At 47.2% G+C, this 17,703-nt stretch overlaps 1 protein-coding gene across 2 annotated transcripts in view; it reads right to left on the reverse strand.

Moving 5' to 3' along the window:
- The window catches only part of DPYSL2 (dihydropyrimidinase like 2), a 118,473-nt gene that overhangs the window by 61,863 nt on the left and 38,907 nt on the right, over positions 1–17,703 (reverse strand). The window contains exons 1-3 of one of the 2 annotated variants that reach the window (XM_004004167.5): positions 16,559–16,887; positions 13,148–13,236; positions 11,193–11,377 (exon numbers count right to left, since the gene is read on the reverse strand). In XM_004004167.5, coding sequence (XP_004004216.1) covers positions 11,193–11,377; positions 13,148–13,236; positions 16,559–16,597 — 313 coding nt within the window. In that variant the 5' untranslated portion in view covers positions 16,598–16,887. Of the gene's footprint in view, positions 1–11,192; positions 11,378–13,147; positions 13,237–16,558; positions 16,888–17,703 lie in introns of those variants that run through there. The other variant, XM_015093083.3, reaches the window with a different exon arrangement.

The following is a 17,703-nucleotide window of genomic DNA, read 5'->3' on the forward strand; positions in this document are numbered from 1 at the left end:
GAGCCACTTGTTGATGACACTGCTTTGCATCTGTGGGGTCAAATGAATTGTCAAGAAAATTAAGCCCCAAATTCTTTCAGCAATTATTCAGAGGGCAAAAAAAAAAGGAAGAAAGTGAAAAAAAAATTTTTTTGTATAAGAAATCATTTTAAAGGGCTCTTTATAGATGATGGTTTCTCCTGCTGTGTTGGAAATATGAATTCCATTAACATGGGGTGAAGATTAAGCTTGAATTTTTTTCTGATCCCCCCAAGTGGCAGGAAAGGGAAATAACCCATCTGGAATCAGCTGGTACATGACTGAATCCTTGGATCAAGAGAGATGAACAGTAGTAGAGAGACTGTTGTTCAACAGTTAAGTCGTGTCTGACTCTTTGAGACCCCATGGACTGCAGCACACCAGGCTTCCCTGTCCTTCACTATCTCCCAGAGTTTGCTCTAACTCATGTCCTTTGAATCAGTGATGCCATCCAACCATCTCCTCCTGCCCCATGCCGTCCCCTTCTCCTCCTGCCCTCAATCTTTCCCAGCATCAGGGTCTTTTCCATTGAGTCGGCTCTTCACATCAGGTGGCCAAAGTATTGGAGCTTCAGTTTCAGCATCAGTCCTTCCAATGAATATTCAGGATTGACTTCCTTTAGGATTGACTGATTTGATATCCTTGCTGTCCAAGGGACTCTCAAGAGTCTTCTCCAGCACCACAGTTTGAAGCATCAATTCTTTGGCGCTCAGCTTTCTTTATGGTCCAACTCTCACATCCATACATGACTATTAGAAAAACCATAGCTTTGACCTTATGGAGCTTTGTTGGCAAAGTAATGTCTCTGCTTTTTAAAATTTTGTCTAGTTTTGTCATTGCTTTTCTTCTAAGGAGCAAATGTCTTTGAATTTCATGGTTGCAGTCACCCTCTGCAGTGATTTTGGGCCCAAGAAGATAAAATCTGCCACTGTTTCCACTTTTTCCCCATCTATTTGACATGTGATGGAACTGGGTGTCATGATCTTGTTTTCTGAATGTTGAGATGTCAGATTAGATAGATGGATTAAACAGATGGTATTGATTTATATAGATAAGAAACAGCTAGAAATATGAACTAGATGTATACGAAAAATGACAAATGATGATAGCTGAGATGCCATGCCATCTGTCTCTCAGTCACGTCTGCCTCTTTGTAACCCAATGGACTGTAGCCCACCAGGCTCCTCTGTCCAAGGGATTCTCCAGGCAAGAATACTAGCGTGGGTTGCCATTTCCTTCTCCAGAGGATCTTTCTGACCCAGGGACCAAACCCATGTCTCCTGCATTGGCAGGCAGATTTTTTACCACTGAACCACCTGGGAAGCCCCAATTGGTATTGATATTTAGATAGAGAATAGAGATGCTGGCTAAATCATAGATTAAATAGGTAGAAAGATCCATTGAACATTGATCCACTGATTCACACAAGTGCCAAAAGTGTCACAATAATCATTTACAGCACAGTCTCACTTACCTTGCATATAACCCTAAGAAATAGGAATTTATTATCTCCATCTTATAGACATGGAAATTGCCATCTAGAAATATACTGAGTGAGTGAAAGTCACTCAGTTGCCTCTGCGTCTGACTCTTCCCAACCCCATGGACTGTAGCCCACCAGGCTCCTCTGTCCATGGAATTCCCCAGGCAAGAATACCGGAATGGGTAGCTATTCCTTCCTCCAGGAGATCTTCCTGACTCAGAGATCGAACTCAGGTCTCCTGCATTGCACGCAGATTCTTTACCTTCTGAGCCACCAGGAAAGCCATAGAAATTATGAGATCACACTCAAACAGAAAGTACTAGAAAGGGAAAATTAAACTTTGGGCTTCTGATTGCTGGACCTCTCCCTGCCCTGCCTGCCCTGTTCTTTGCAATTTCACCCTCTGCAACATGCTCCAGTTTCTCCCAGCTGAGAGAAAGAGAGAGAGGAGCTGAGACAGACCGTATGAATGCTTGCCTTAAAAATCTCTGAATCTATGTTATTACCAGGCCCCTTTGATTTTTCTCTCACAGGCTCTCCACAGGGAAGGATTCCAGGTCTGACCTATCATTAGAGGGAGATTAGGTCATAAACACTATTGACTCAACCTAAAGACAGTAGGGTTTCCTTGGGAAAACCAGCACAGCAGGTGGTCCACAGGGCTGGGCCTGGCAGTCCATATCCCAGCTACACTCTGCCTTCAGCATCCCCTCTCATCCCACACTGTACCATCTATCATCTCTCACCCACCCTGACTCCAAGTCATGTGCATGAGTATTAAGTCACTTCAGTCATGTCTGATTCTGTGCGATCCTAGGAACTGCAGACTGCCAGATCCTCTGTCCATGGGATTCTGCAAAGTCCTACCAGCTCCCTACTAGGCACCAGCTAAACAGAACCTTCCAGGACACCAAGGACAGCACCCGAAGGAGGAGACCCTTTTCAGTGACCTGAGCTCAGCCCCATCCCGTTTCCTAAGTTTCTGAAGGGCATCCAGTTACAGGATCCACCCACTCCAGGTCACACCACTGGAATCCCTCTCCTTTGGCAAAGAGGCCAGGATACAGCAGAGAACTGAGGGCAGAAGGCACCTCTAGCTTTTAAGAAACCTTGGCAGATCTTCGTTAAGTTTCAACAGAAATCCAACTGCTGGACTAGGCACCTGGATTTGGCTCTTAAGCCTGGCCACCACTGGAAGCTTTAAAACTACCAACCTACCTACTTAGAGGGCTTTCCTGGTGGCTCAGCAGTAAAGAATCCACCTGCAATGCAGGAGACCCAGGTTTGATCCTTGGGTCAGGAAGATCCCCTGGAGAAGGAAATGGCAACCCACAACAGTATTCTTGCCTGGAAAAATCCCTTGGGAGGAGGAGCCTGGTGGGCTGCAGTCCACAGGGTCGCACAGAGTTGGACATGACTTAGCGACTAAACCACCACCACCACCTACCTAGCACAGTCAAATCAGAAGTTCTGGTCTCTGGGCTTTGGGAAAACTCCCCAGGGGATTCCAGTGTGCAGCTGAGGTTTGCAACTGGCTCATTGCAGAATTTCCCTTCAGAGAATAGTCAGCCTCAGCCACAGGGACCCCACCCCCGCAGCATCCTCCCTATCATTAGGGGAACATTTAGTCACATTCAAAGAGCGCTGGCTCCCATAGGGGTTAACCAGAAAGAACTCTAATTTCTACTCACTGTCATTCCCCTGGGTCATTACCATGGCAGTTCAGACAGACTAAAAGCAAGGAATTTGGGTAAATGGCTTCACCAACAACAGCAGCCAGTTGAAGGCAGAGCCCTCAAAGCCCCAGGAAAATAATCATTTCCCGAGAAGAAACAGGGAAGTCTTTTCAAACAGGAGAAAGGGGAAAGCCAGGAAAAGAGCCCCCAGTGGAGTGATCAGGGACCAAAGCAATGGATGGCAGGTAGAAAAAGGCAGACCCTTCTGCCTATGACAGTCATTTATCCCTTTAAGACACTGTGTACCATTAATCGTTTAAAGAAGGACAGAATGTTCACCTACTATGAAAAGACACTCTGATGAAAAGCACAGCAGTCCAGGGCCAATCTGGGCAGGGAGATGAAACAGCTGCTCTGTCCTAGTTCCTGTCTTCAACAGGAGGTACCTTCAAGAAAACCACTGAGAACGTACCTCATGGTAGTTTTCCTACGTGACTAAGTGGATATGCCCCGTCCTACTAATCACTTCTGACTTCTCCCCTACAACTCAGCACTGAGGCTGTCCAGGGACCAGTCACATTGCCAGGCTTTGGAGAGAAGGTAAGCAGGCAGGGTGGGGGGAGTGGTAGAATGCAGGGGGGTGGTTTCCAACTGTGCTTCCCCAAGCCCTAGGATTTCCCAGAGGCAGAGGAGGTGCCAAGACAGAGGGGAAGGAAGGAGTGGAAGAGGATCTGGGCTCTCCCGCAGCCCACCAGTGAGCAACAGCTGCTCTCTCATCAGTCTCACTTGGAGGGGCTCCCATGTCAGATTTCACAAGAGAAGAGGAGAACAATGCTAAAGATCCCAAGAGAAGAAGGAGCCATGGGGTCAAGGCTTTGGTCCAGACTCATGCTGCTGTTTATCAGGCAGCCAGCATGGGCAGCTCCCATGGATGCTGCGGGTCATATAGTAATGGATAGCGCCAGATCCATGCACTCTGGAAATCTCTGCCCAGCTCACTCAGCCAGCACAGGGAACAAGGGTCTCCTTGGACACATATGTGTCAGGCAGGCTCTTATCTAGCCATGCAGAACCCTGAGCCCATGCAATGCTGACTGTCGGAAGCCTGTCCCTCTCATCAAAGTTCAGGAAGACCTTGCTGAAGTCGATCACGGGCATATTCCCAACCACACCCCCTAGTTCTAGCTGTCACTCTGGGCAACAAGACTAACAGGACATTCCCAACCATCAGGATATCCTGCTTCATGGAAAGTCAGAGAATAGGCTCTAGGAGCAAGCAGTAATGAGACTCTCCACCCTCTGTGTACAGGAGTTAGACCTGATCACATAGGATGGAGATGCCTTCTTAAGAGATGAATGTCACCCTTCTGCAGCCTGGGGTGACTCCTAAAGCTGTAAATGCCAGCTCTCAGGGCCAGAGACCAGGCAACACACCCTGAATAGGTTAGGGTAAATGCCACAAGGTCCATGAAATAGGGTCTAGGGACCCAAACAGAACTGTCTCTGCTTCCAAAAGGGCCTCCGTGTGTGTGCTCAGTTGTATCTAACTCTTTGTGATCCTATGGACTGCAGCCCACCAGGCTCATCTGTCCATGGGATTTTCCAGGCAAGAACACTGTAGTGGGTTGCCATTTCCTTTTCCAGGGGATCTTCCTGACCCAGGGATAGAACCCAGGCCTCCTGCATTGCAGGCAGATTCTTTACCGTCTGAGCCACCAGGGAATGCTTGTATATTAAAGTGCAATTATTTTGGATACACTATTGTTGTTCAGTCGAACAGTTGTGTCCAACTCTTTGTGACCCGGAAGACTGTAGCCTGCCAGGCTCCTCTGTCCATGGGATTTCCCAGGCAAGAATACCAAAGTGGGTTGCCATTTTCTTCTCCAGGGGATCTTCCCAACCCAGGGATCAAACTCATGTCTCCTGCATCTCCTGCTCTGGTAGGCGGATTCTTAACCACTGAGCCACCTGGTAAACTCCCAGAAGGTGCTAACAGACTTCTAAATCCCAGTGGGCTATGAGCTCAACTCATGAATGGCCTCCTTCATGAGAACAGCATCTATGGATGTGTGTGCTAGCCCTTCAGGAAGTGGGGGTTACATTCCAGAAGGCTTCATCTTTTTCACTCTCTTCCTCTGCTCTGCTTGGCACCAGGTATTAGGTCGTCAGGCCAAAATATCCCAGGGAGCGCATGGTTTCTTCCAGTTCCAGCCATTTGTGGCCAAGATTTGCACAGTAACACTTGAGCTGGCCCCATTCCGTGGCGTCAGCTTGCAGAAGGCACTCATGTCCATAGGTGAAACGTACACTTTCACCCACGTGGGGCTTAGGGGGATGCAAGGCGGAGCGGACAGAAAAGAGCCCACGCCCACAACCCATCAGATAATGTGGCTTTCTAACTGCCAGCCCACAGGCAGATGCTGTGGGGACAACTCAGGTCCGGGACCCAGAGACTTTCGTCTGATGTGGTTGGGTTTTCCTGTAAGCACTTTCTAACCCAAGTCAAATGAAATGATGCAAAGGGAATAATCAAAGTATGGATTACAGACGCATTCATATTCCAGTGTATGTGTGTGTTCGCACATGGACCCATCAGAGGCAGGGAGCAAACCCAAGCGCCACGTGGATGAAGAAATGACAAGCAGTGGATGTGCCCCAGGGACGCTCCAAGCCACACCTGTCCAGGAAGGCCCTTCACCTTGACGTAGGCCTTCTGCCTCCACCAGCATGGCTCTCTAGGAAGAGCTAGATAAGCCAAGGGGCTTCAGAGATGACTGCTGAGTCCTCTGTGGTGCTCAGGGACCACCCTGTGCACTCAGAGAGCAAGCTCCCTCATGAGAGGACCAGCATCCCCACTTCCTTCCAAAAGATGGAAGGAGCACTCCCCATTCATGACGTCAGGCTGATGCTCAGGCTCTGGGTTTTCCCCTCCCACTTCCCTTCCCCAACCATTCCAACAGTTGATCGGACCGCAGTGGCCAGGGATCAGTGAACATTGTTAACACCAGATGCGTAAACCCTCCTCCCCACCCCCAGGATTCTCGGTCCACTGGCATGACACTCAGATGAAGCAGGAAACCAAGTCCCATGAGCAAACAAGCTCATCCCATCATTCATTCATTCATTCATTCAGCCATGCGTCATTGGAACAAGTGTCTCAGGGGTAAGACACTGCTGGGGGCAGGGGGAGGCAGGGGATGAAGATGAAAGAGACAGGGCCTCCCTGGTGGTCCAGTGGTTAGGACTCCACTTGCCAATACAGGGAACACAGATTCCATCTCTGGTCCAGGAAGATCCTACATGCCGCAGAACAACTAAGCTGATGTGCCACAACTACTAAGCCTGTGCTCTAGAGCCGAGAGATGCAACAAGAGAAGCAACCACAATGAGAAGCCTGTGTGCAGCAACAAAGATGCAGAGGGGCCAAAAATAAATTAATTTACTAATTTTTATAAAGACAAAAGAGGCAGAGGAGCCATGATCAAACCATAACACAGGACAAACGTCCTGAGGACTAAGGCAAGATCCTTAGCCATCTAGAGTCTGCAGATCTGGCATGGGCCTCCAAGAGCCCAACTTTCCAACAGCTCCCCAAGCTGACAATCACCAGATTCAAACACAGATTCACAGGTCCCCTCAGACCCTCCAGGTCAAGAGGCTGGGTAGGGCTCAGGAAGCTGAATGTTTTAAGAGGCACCCCAGTCACATCAGGGAACCCTGTCTGCTGACCACACTTAGAGAAGCCCCGCTCCCACCAAACGGTCAGGTCGGTCCTTCTGCAGTCTGAGCCTCTTTCCTCTGGCTCTGTAGAGAACAGAGATCCAGAGGGTGTCCCTGTGGAGACAGGAGGTTTCTGGGACCTGATGTGAGATGGAACAATAATAACCACCACAGCTGAGTGCTAACTGAGGGCCGGGTCCTATTCTGTCGATCTCTGTGACAACTATCCCCATTTTGCAGATGAGGCTTAAAGCAGAGGTCACACAGGTAGCAGGTGGTGGAGCCACAGTTGCAGGTATGCACTCCCATGCCTGTAACCTGCACTGGTGAATTGGGTGAGTGTCCTGCCCTCTGGCCTCAGTCTTCCCCTCTATAAAAAGGAGATAACTGTTCTTGCCTGCTTCCTAAAGACTCTGGGGTCTGAACAACTCTGACAGTCACAGAGCCCCCAGGACACCAGCAGCACTTTCAACAAACAGCACCCTTGCCACCTCCATGACCCCTCAGCTGGTCTGGATGCCGCCTACAGGGTGTGTGTCTAGAGCCTTTGCCCACCCATCACCAGACCAAAAGGGCAAAGGACGTTCCCTCTGCCCCGCATGGAGGGCCCCTGACAAAGATCTCATTGTCCATTTCTCAATAACAGCCTCTGTTTCATGGCAATAATATTATTGTCTGCCACTGACGTGTCACCTCCATTTCCAAACTGGCACTGTTTGGCTGCATTTTGCACTGCAGGCTGGGCCTTAGAGACAGAAATGGAGCCTCCAGGTCCCATGACCTGAGAAGTGCACAGCAGGTAGCAGGTGAAGACACATCCAGTAACAGGACTCGGAGCAACACAGAAAGATGGGAGAGAGGGTTGTGGGGAGCGTGGCACCAACTTCCTTCAATGGCTTATTTCTGTGTTTTCACTTGAAACTCTTCAAAGTGTCCAAAGTATTTAGTGCTGGCCTCAATATTCATTAAAGAATCTACAATCTCATTGAAAGAGCAGGTCACGGGTACCAACGAAGTCTCACTAAGCTAGCTATTATTCCTCTTTGCCAGGCTCCTCTCTGAAGCATACTCTAGCCACTCACTCACTTGAAGCAATACAGAATGCATAATTGGCAAGCAAAAAAAAAAAAAAAATCTGATTTCCTCATCTGTATTATTACCACGTGTCTCCTAAGGGAAGGGCAGGCAGTGGTAATTCTATACAGGTCAGTAACCATGGGTGGGCACTTGCAGGAGCGGTTAATATTTCTCTAAGGATATACAAGCAGTGGAGTTTGGAGTGTGACAACTTGGGACCACATTCCCACCACCTCTGCTTACTTTCATTCTTTGAGATTCGCTCATTAAATCTCCCCACTTTTTAACTGCGCCAGCAATTCTGCCTTAAAAGATGCTTGCATTCTGCCCAACTGAGTGGGGCAGGCAGTCAGATTTTTTCCCCCTCTTCGCTCCGACGCACAATAAAGGCCATATTTATTAATGCTGCTTATTCTGGGCCTATGGTCCAGGAAGCAAGACTCTGGAGACATCCCACACCCCTCCACAGAAGGAACCCACCTGAAAGTCAGGTAAAGATGCTCACAGCTGCTGAGAAAGAAGGCCAAAGGGAAGGTCAGGGTGTCAGCAGAAAGGGATGTGCTCATGAGTGAAGGTGGGTGGGGGAGAGAAGGCAGAAAGAGACAAGAGGACGTCCCTGGTGGTCCAGTGATTAAGACTCTGCGCTTCTACTGCAGGGGCACGGGTTCAGCCCTGGTCAGGGAACTAAGATGCCACATGCCACATAGCACGGCCAAAAAAAGAAAAGGACAAGAAGCAGGAAAGGAACCAAAGAATGGATCAAGTGAGAGGAGTGAAGAGGCAGAATCAAGAAAGCAGGATGGAGTCTTTCAAGTAAGACGGAGAAAAAGCAGAGCGTTGACGGACCTGTGGAGCAAAGTGCAAGTGATTAGAGGCAAACTCCATCTCTGAGCTCAGTGAGTTGCCAAATGTGGGAGCTGGAAAGGACATCCAGGAGCCTCTAGTGCAAATCCTTTAGCGTGCAGACGAGCAGCCGCAAGAACTGAGGTGATTCACCCAAAGGTCGCACAGCAAGCTGGTGTGGCAGGTAGACCAGATCTCCAGAATCCTCGTTGGGTATATTTATACCTCCTAAGGCTGTCCTTTGGCCCAGTGACAGACATCACTGATCACTCCCTTGAAGTGAAATGAAAGTCACTCAGTCGTGTCCGACTCTGTGACCCCATGGACTGTAGCCCGCCAGGCTCCTCTGTCCATGGAATTCTCCAGAATACTGGAGTGGGTTGCCATGCCCTCCTCCAAGGGATCTTTGCAACCTGGGTCTTCTGCATTGCAGGCAGATTCTTTACCGTCTGAGCCACTGGGGAACCATTATTTGTGACTTACTAACAATCTGTGACCAAGGCAGGGGCCTACAGGGCCCCGACAGGGACTCCAAACTGAGGCAGATTATAACCTTGACTTGGTCTTTCAGGCTGACACCCGAGGAGTCTGTTTCTCTAAGGTCCAGTGTGGCCCCGCGGCCCACGCTGGAGGAGGTGTGGAAATTCCCACTGGTGCCGATGTCCTAACAGACACCACTGACAAAGCAGCAGGCATCCACACTAGGCCAGTGTCCCAAAGCGTGTGTGCACACCACCCGCAACCACAAGAATGGTACTCTCTAGGTTAAGAGGTAACATGTGCAGTAAGAAAGAAGTAAGGCTTAAAAAAAAAAGCTTTTTCTGGTCAGAAAACCAGAAAGGACACAAGAAGGTGAATGCTTGATTTAAAAAGTCAAAGAGCTCAGACTAGAAGGGGCTGGCAGTGTTCTTGACAGGTGGTAGGGAGGACAAGAGGAAGCTCAGAAACAGACTCTGCAATTATACATTAAAAAGAGCATCAATTCAAAAAGTAACCGGTAAGATAGGTTTTTCTAGAGCATAAAGCACTAAGTTCTTTCCACATTGACCCTCTTTTAAACTGAACTATAAGGTTTTAAGACAGACTGTATATTGGCTTTCACTCCTGGATAAAATCTTAAAAAAAGAAAGAAAGAAAGAAAATAATGCCAACTGCAGCAACATGGATGGACCTAGAGATGACCATACTAAGTGAAGAAAGTCAGATGGAAGAAGATAAACATATGATACTGCTATATGTGGAATCTAAAGACTGATGCAAATAAACTTATTTGTAAAATACAGACAGACTTACAGACATAGAAAACAAATTTATGGTTACCAAAGAGGAAAGGAGTAGGGGGAGGGAAAAACTACTAGTTTGACATTCAGAGATACACACTACTATATATGTATTAATAAACAGATAAACAAGGACTGACTGTATAACATAGGAAACTGTATTTACTATCGTGTAACTCTAATAGAAAAGAATCTGAAAAAGAATAGACATACACCGATATATAATTCAATCACTTTGCTGTGCACCCGAAACTAACACAACTTTGTAAATCAGCCACACTTCAATAAACAAATAAAAATTTAAAAACTATGTGTCTAGTGGGTCACTGTACAACTTGCCTACCTTCTCAAAATCAAAATGATATTTGTCAAAAGGACAATAAACAGGCATGCTGGAAACTGACCATTCACAAACAAACACTTCACATTTGTTAGGAAATATACTTTAGATTTGGCTGACTGAAAAGCATACATCTTACGGAGCAATAGTCATGGGGCATCAAGGTGTCCATGGCAGAACAATCTTCATATCTCAACAACTGATATCTGCAGATGCTTCTCTGAGCAGGACTGCCCAACTCCATTTATGTCAAACCCCAAGCAGGAAGTAATCCTTCCATTTGATGTTCTTATCAGTAGAATTAAGTTCCTGGTTCAACAATTCATCTGCTGTACCCTGGCCTCATTCCAAAAAGATATACCCTTTGGGAACTCTTTAAAAGTCAAAATCAAATACTTAGGAGCAAAGGCTAAAAACTGATAGCCCTGAAGATTACTCCAAGGACTGTTGTTTTCAAAGTGATCACAATCAAATCACATTTTCAATCTAAGAAAGACAAAAGCTCTAGAGTAGAGAAAGCAAGAAGCCACTTTTTTTTTTTTTTTATCCTACTGAAATTCTCAAGTTCAACTGAAGAACCTTAGAACTGGACAGAAAATGAGCCTAAGGCTGGCCTGTCCCCATCACTCCCCTTCCTTGGAAGACCCATCCACTGTTCAGTTTGGCAACCTTAAGAAGGAAAGACTCAACAACACAGACTCATGTTCACATGATGATTCTCAGGCACTAAGGATATTCTTTGTAAGCTGTCTTACTGATCATGGTGGTTCCTCCAGCCAGGGCTGCCTTGGTGCCTTGAAAGAAGTCATCAGCAGAGGTCATCCCCTGATCAGGCATCTGGAAGCGGGTATGGACGTCAATCCCTCCAGGGATCACCATTCTGGAATGGGCTTCAATGGTCTTCACCCCTCCTGGCACAATCAGGTTTTCTCCTATTTGCCTAAATAAACAGGGTGGGCAATAACGATAGTAAATGAAATGTCCTAAATCAAACAGCATCTGATAGACACTTTGACCAAGCCCATAAACATTCCTCAGACTTTTCAGAATATACCACAGACTTTTCAGATTACTGGTATTGTTATTATTCATAATGTCTCTACCCTACTCCCTACCCACAAGAAGCAATGTAGAGCATACTAGAAAACAAAATTTAAATAAGGCATCAGAGGCCAATTCAAGGTTTAGTTACCAGAAAACCCATACGACCAAATGATAACAAAGCCCCAAGGTATTCACATAAAATACCACCATACTTTATAACACACCCAGTTGAGTTACTTATCCTATAACAATTTTCTCCAGACTTGCTTTCACTTTACGTGTATTTTCACCATATCCTTTTCAACAAAGGGAAATGAGGATTTAAAGGGTATGAAGTAAAACAAAACAAAGCAAAAATAATAACATTATTATTATAAAAAGTAAACACTATGATTGAAACTACTTAAAAATATGATTAGCAACTCAGATAACAGAGGTAGAAAATTATTCATTCATGATGAATAATGAATATAAATTAAATGCATTGATATGCATTAATTAATATTTATTCATGGGTGACATGAATTCATTTCCCATTTTTTTAAAAAATATCTCTGCTACATCTTTCTGTCCGTTTTTTGAAAAGGCAAAACTAATCACCAAGGAGTTGGTCAAGTTCTAAAACAAATTAGTGATGACTAAAAATAGCACATGGGCTTATTCACTCTACCGCCAGAGTCTTACAGACCAGATCATGCTGCTTTCCAGTTGGGGGAAAATGGAACATGAAAGTCATGGTATTTGAGAGCCTGGAGCTGAGACTGTCACAAGCAAACACACATGGAGAAAACATTAAATGTTGCAATGTTAAAACCTCTTTTAGGATCATAAATCAGGGTGTGAGTTTCCAGGCAACAGACCCGTTCACTACACTTTTCCACTGCTCTGGACTGGTTTGTTGCTGGCCCTTGATAAATGCTGCTTATTTAAAAGATGTCATTTGCTACAGTGTTTGTCTTTAAACAGATGTGCTATTTCTCCAGAGCCCCATGAGCTGTCCCAGTTGGAAGGGCATGAGGATACTGGGATGTTCTCAAAGCACTTAACCCTCTAGGGTCCAAAAATACCCTAATTCAATCACTGTTCTGTTGTTTTCCCCTTTGAAACACAATACACAGTAAACACAAGGGCAGTCCTATTTGTGTTCATTGACACTTAGAGAACGAAACCTAAAGTTGCCTTGAATGAGGCTGTAATTTGTCTCTGTGGCCTAGTAATTAATTGGGTACCCTGTGGCCCCAACAACTTGGATTCTTGATTAAGAAAGCAGATGTGCCATCATAATAGATGAGGCTGTATCTTGCATCTGTGTCCTTTGACTGTCCTACCCTCCCCACACAAAAACTACGTTCTAGGAACACCTTTAATATAGTCAATGGATCATAACCCAAGTATTTGGCAACAAAAAGACGTTGTGTCACATTGGTTAAAAATAGTCAATTACATAACACGTAAGGAAATGGGTGTGCATCTAATTGTAGCTTTGAATTCCCTAAATCTGAGCTTTCAAATTCACTAATAACCAGCAATCAAGCTGTGTTTAAACAGATATTAAGTTAGTCTCTCTTTGAAGTCACTAGAGCTGATACTAGGCATCTGAATTGGAGATAATGCTTAGGAACACTGCAAGGTACCCAAATTTGTCAAGTTGATGAGTTACACTTACTTGATCAACCCATCTTCCATGTATATGTCTGCATAGAATGACTGGTCATCATTAACAATTTTACCTCCTTTGATCAGAAGACGATCACTCTGAAACAAAGAAGTAGTAAAGTCATAATGCATTCCTGACCCAAGATAAGAGAAATGAGCTAAGAACACATTCACTGTTCCAAAGGGATGCTCAGAATGAGCCAATTTGGGAAAGACTCACTGACCAAGGTGAACCTGTATGTGGCAACCTATTCATCACTTGATGAGTCAGAACATACTGGCAAAATTCAAAGCTTATCCCAGAGGAAAAAAATCTCTTTCCATTAGACCCAAAAGCAAAAAAGAATTTAAAAAAAAAAAAAAGCCCAACAATTTCTTTAAAGAGCTATTTTAAAACATTTCAGATAAAGAAGACAATTACTTTAAATAGCTTTAGGCTAAACTTCATTTTAAAACAAAATACACCTACATGTAGGGGAAGTCAATTCTTGGCGAGGTTTGTGTGGGGGAAAAATTAACCAAAGTCTGTTGTCATGGGATACTCTACACAAACACATTTGGTTCAACCATAGCAAGGTTTCAATTCAGTCTGTTCTTTATCTTTGTGGTAAATCACAGCAACTGTAGGTGGGGAGAAAATACTTCAAAGATGCACCATTTTAACTGTCCAGCTGTTAAGAAAAAGGTAAAGTTTTCACATAAAGTAGATGAGAAGACAAGTTCTAAAACTCTCACACCATTATTGACTGTACATGTACTTATATTTTAATTGGTGCAAAAATATATATGACAAGCAGCCCATAAGTCACAAGAATGTAACATAAATGTTACATTATGATTCATCTCTATAGCAAATGCTGTTGATGGAATCTTATGCTTAAATCCTGTGTTCAACAGATACACACCTGTATTATTCCACACAAGGGTTAAATGACTGCCCTTTTAATATGGTTTTAATATGGTCCATTTTAACAATAATTAACTCAAAATTCAATTAAAAATAATATTCTCATCAAGTGCAATTTATGTTTAGCAGTTAACAAAAAGAAAATTAAAGCAACTCTTTAAAAAAATATACACACTGCTTGAGACATAGGGGAAGACTTTTACACATAAACATACACACACTTGGGTTTAAAAGTATTTATTGTTTCTCTAACATAATGAAAAACATTAAGATTATTTTAATTGTGTATACTGTGGGGGCTTCGTTCTGCTGTAGACTTTGGAGAGACAGAATAAAGAGGCAGCAACAATTCCTGCATTTACATAAAATAAATGTAAAAACCTTTACAAAATCCTGCCCTGTAAACCATGTCACCCCAGCTGCCAATCAAACCTGTGAAGTGGATGGAGCCAGATTATCCTTCCCAGGACACAGATAGAAACTAAGACTCAGAGAGGTCAAACCACTGGGCCAAAGTCACCTGATCCAGTGCATGAACTGTCTACAATGACCTCCCCCACTTCCCCAGTACCCAGCTTTGACAGGATAAACATTCCTGGGGAGGCAAGGAGAAGCCCTGCCCTTCACCACCTGCTCGCTTAGTCACTGCGGTACCTGTCTCAGCCATCATGTGAATCCCGAAGCCAACATCATGTTAAGAAAAAGAGAGAGAGAGAGAAACATCACAGCCCAGCTCACTCATGTGGCTTCTTACATAAGAGGTTGGCCGTGTTGATGGAGGGAGGGAAACCATGCTATAGGTCCCACTATCCTGCAACCAGATTTTGTTAAAGGATAAAGGGGGCGCTGTTTTGGGGGGAAAAATCAGTCTTGTTGATTATTTGCTTTTTAAATTTTTTTCTCCCCACACTGTCAAACCGAAACTGCCTTTTTCATTCACGAAGACAGCGGATTACTTCAGGTTGCAGCAAATCTGCTCTACACCCGCCCCCCACCCCACGCCCCAGATTCCTTTCTCGGGCGCAATGAACATATAATGTGGTGTGCCCCCGCGCTCGGCCCTTTGGGATTTGGGGTCTCTCGCACTCAAGAAAAAGCTAGCAGCCACCGCCTCTGCTCCAGCAGCTCATCCTCTAAAACCCTCCGGAGCACACGCCCCCTCCCCCGTGCCTTTGCTCCCACATCCCTCTCCTACGGATGGGTGTGCCCTTGTGCATCCAGTGGAAGCCGGGGTGCCGGTGGCTAAGGAGGAAACCACACAGAGAAAGCGCGCCCTCAGACCCAGCCCTAAACACATCGTGACTTTTCAAAGATTCTTTCTTTCCGTCACCGCCTCAGCCCTGGGTTCTACCAGTTGCAATCACGTTATCATTATATAACAATGAATTTCCCTCGCGTTCCTCCCTCCGCGGGATATCATTCGGGGATGCAGAGAGCTAGGACTGGCGAGAAGAGAAGATGGGGGCGGGGGAGCAGCGGGAACAAGAACCTGTGTTCATCTCCCAAGCATCGCAGAGTCATCGCTTGCAGCTCCTCCTGATTTACAGACTAAGGACCCCAGGGCCCAGGACTGCGCCCGCATCTCCGGCTGCTGCGATCATTGTCTGGCCGAGGCCGGGCCGGGCCATCTGCTCGGCGCGTCGCGCAGCGCCATTACCTCCCCAAGCCCGGCTCCGCGCTGTCCCCAACGCCCACCCTCCTAGCCCGCTTTGTAATAAGCCAACACGGACGCCTCCCTGGCTGCATAAAGACACAAGAAAACGAGCCCAGAGCCCCGCCAGGATCCCAGCCCCAAACCCTGGGGCGAGAAAGCCAATAGGGCCATCAAAAACCGGTCCTGGTCAACAAAAAGCCCACGCCTGTCCGTCCTTACCAACATCCCCCCCCCCCACCTCCTCCTCTGCTCATCACCACGTCCCTGTTTTTCCTTCCCGTTTCCCCATGATCCCGGTACACCCAGCCCCTTTCAGCATCTCTCCGCTGTCATTACGCCTCCGGGCTGAAACCGCTCCTTTTTCTGAAGAACCGGAGGAAGGCTCCAGAAAGCCCCTTATGGTGGGGGCGGGAAATGGGGAAGAATCCATTTCCCCGTCTCCCCCATCAGGCTCCAGGAGTCCAGCCCCGCAGCACGCAGCCGGGAGAACAATATCCGAGCTTCAACCATGCATATTCAATCTGGGATCCATTTGCTTACACCCCGCAGGCCGGCACCGCAGCATCTCGCTCTGACAATAAAAGGATACAGCGGATCTGGCGCGCTACCTAAAACGACCTTAATGCACTCACGCTCCTATTTTAATGCCTTAGAAACTATGCGGCTTACAATTCCATAGGATTGCGTCTCCCATCACGATGGCCTTCTTCAGTAACAAGGGGGTAAAGAGAGAGAGAAAAAAAAAAAGTTGGGTTCCTCTTCCTCCCCCTGCTTAAAAAAAATACATATATTCTTTAGACCATCTGTGCTACAAAAAAAGGTTGCTGGCCGATCGCATATCGCCCAAGTACCCAACTCACCGTGATGCGTGGAATATTTTTCTTCCCCTGATAAGACATCTCTCTCCTGGGAAAAAAAATTAATTTCAAAAGAGCAGCTTTAAAACAAAAATTGCCAGGAAAGACACTTGGTAATTTTTTTGCAGGATTGAAAAATGTGCAGTCGAATAGCTGGTCTTGCTGATAGCAAATATCAGGAACGTAAGAGATAAATGCAATCCTCTGTCTCTTTTTCTTCCTCTCCTACAGCACTGCCCCAGCTAGGGCGGAAAAAAAGAAAGAGAGAGAGAGAGAACAGGAGGGAAGGGGGTGGAAATAAACTACAGCAATAAAAGCCTCGGTTCAAGTCTGCCACCGCGGCGCATGCGCCGCCAGCCACTCCCTTTCCTCTCGGGCCAAAGCCATCCGCTTCGAGAGAGACGAGTCCTGATTGGTCACAATCGTGGGATATGCAAATGAGTGCAGGCGGGGAGGGGAGCGGCGCGAGTGCGCGAATTGCTGCAGTGCAGCCGAGGGCGGCGGTCGGTGCGTGCGCCCGATCTGGGAGCGCGCCTTTCGCGCCTTTTCTTTGGACCAGGGCATCGGCCACCGGGGCTGGCAGAGGCCTCAAATGCAGCATCAGCTATGCAGGGATAGCGGAGGGGTGATCATTACGGACAAGGGGAGTCCAGCCCCTAGACGGTGGGCTTAGATGGGGCCCCGGCGGCATGCACCCGCTCGCGCGCGCCCCGGTGGATGCCCGCCCGCGCGCCAATCCGCGGAGGCCGCCGCTGCAGCCCCGCGTGGGGTGACTGCGCCGAGCCAATGGCTTTGCTGGCGGCGAGCGCGCGACTGCACGGCCGGCCGGCGCCGCGCCGCCCGGGAGGGGCGCCCGAGCCCTCCTCCCGCCGCCCTCGCCTTTCGCGAAGGCTCGCTCGGCCTCCGCCCAGGAGTCGACGGGGGAATTCAGATGGCAGCGAGCAGAGGGAAGGGGAGCAGGGCGGGAAGGCTCCGCGAGGCGCCGCGCCGGCCACGCCCGGCCCTGGAGAGGGGCGGCTGGACGCGGGCCTGTGGGCGGCCGGCGCCCGGCTGGGCTCCCCGGGGGCGGAGAGGCGCGGGCCAGTGGTGAGGCTGCGGAGAAGTGGAGCCGGAGGCCAGGCTTCGGGCATCCTTGGCCTGGCAGCTGG

The sequence above is a fragment of the Ovis aries genome, chromosome 2, assembly GCF_016772045.2.
Source record: "Ovis aries strain OAR_USU_Benz2616 breed Rambouillet chromosome 2, ARS-UI_Ramb_v3.0, whole genome shotgun sequence".
NCBI lineage: Eukaryota > Metazoa > Chordata > Mammalia > Artiodactyla > Bovidae > Ovis > Ovis aries.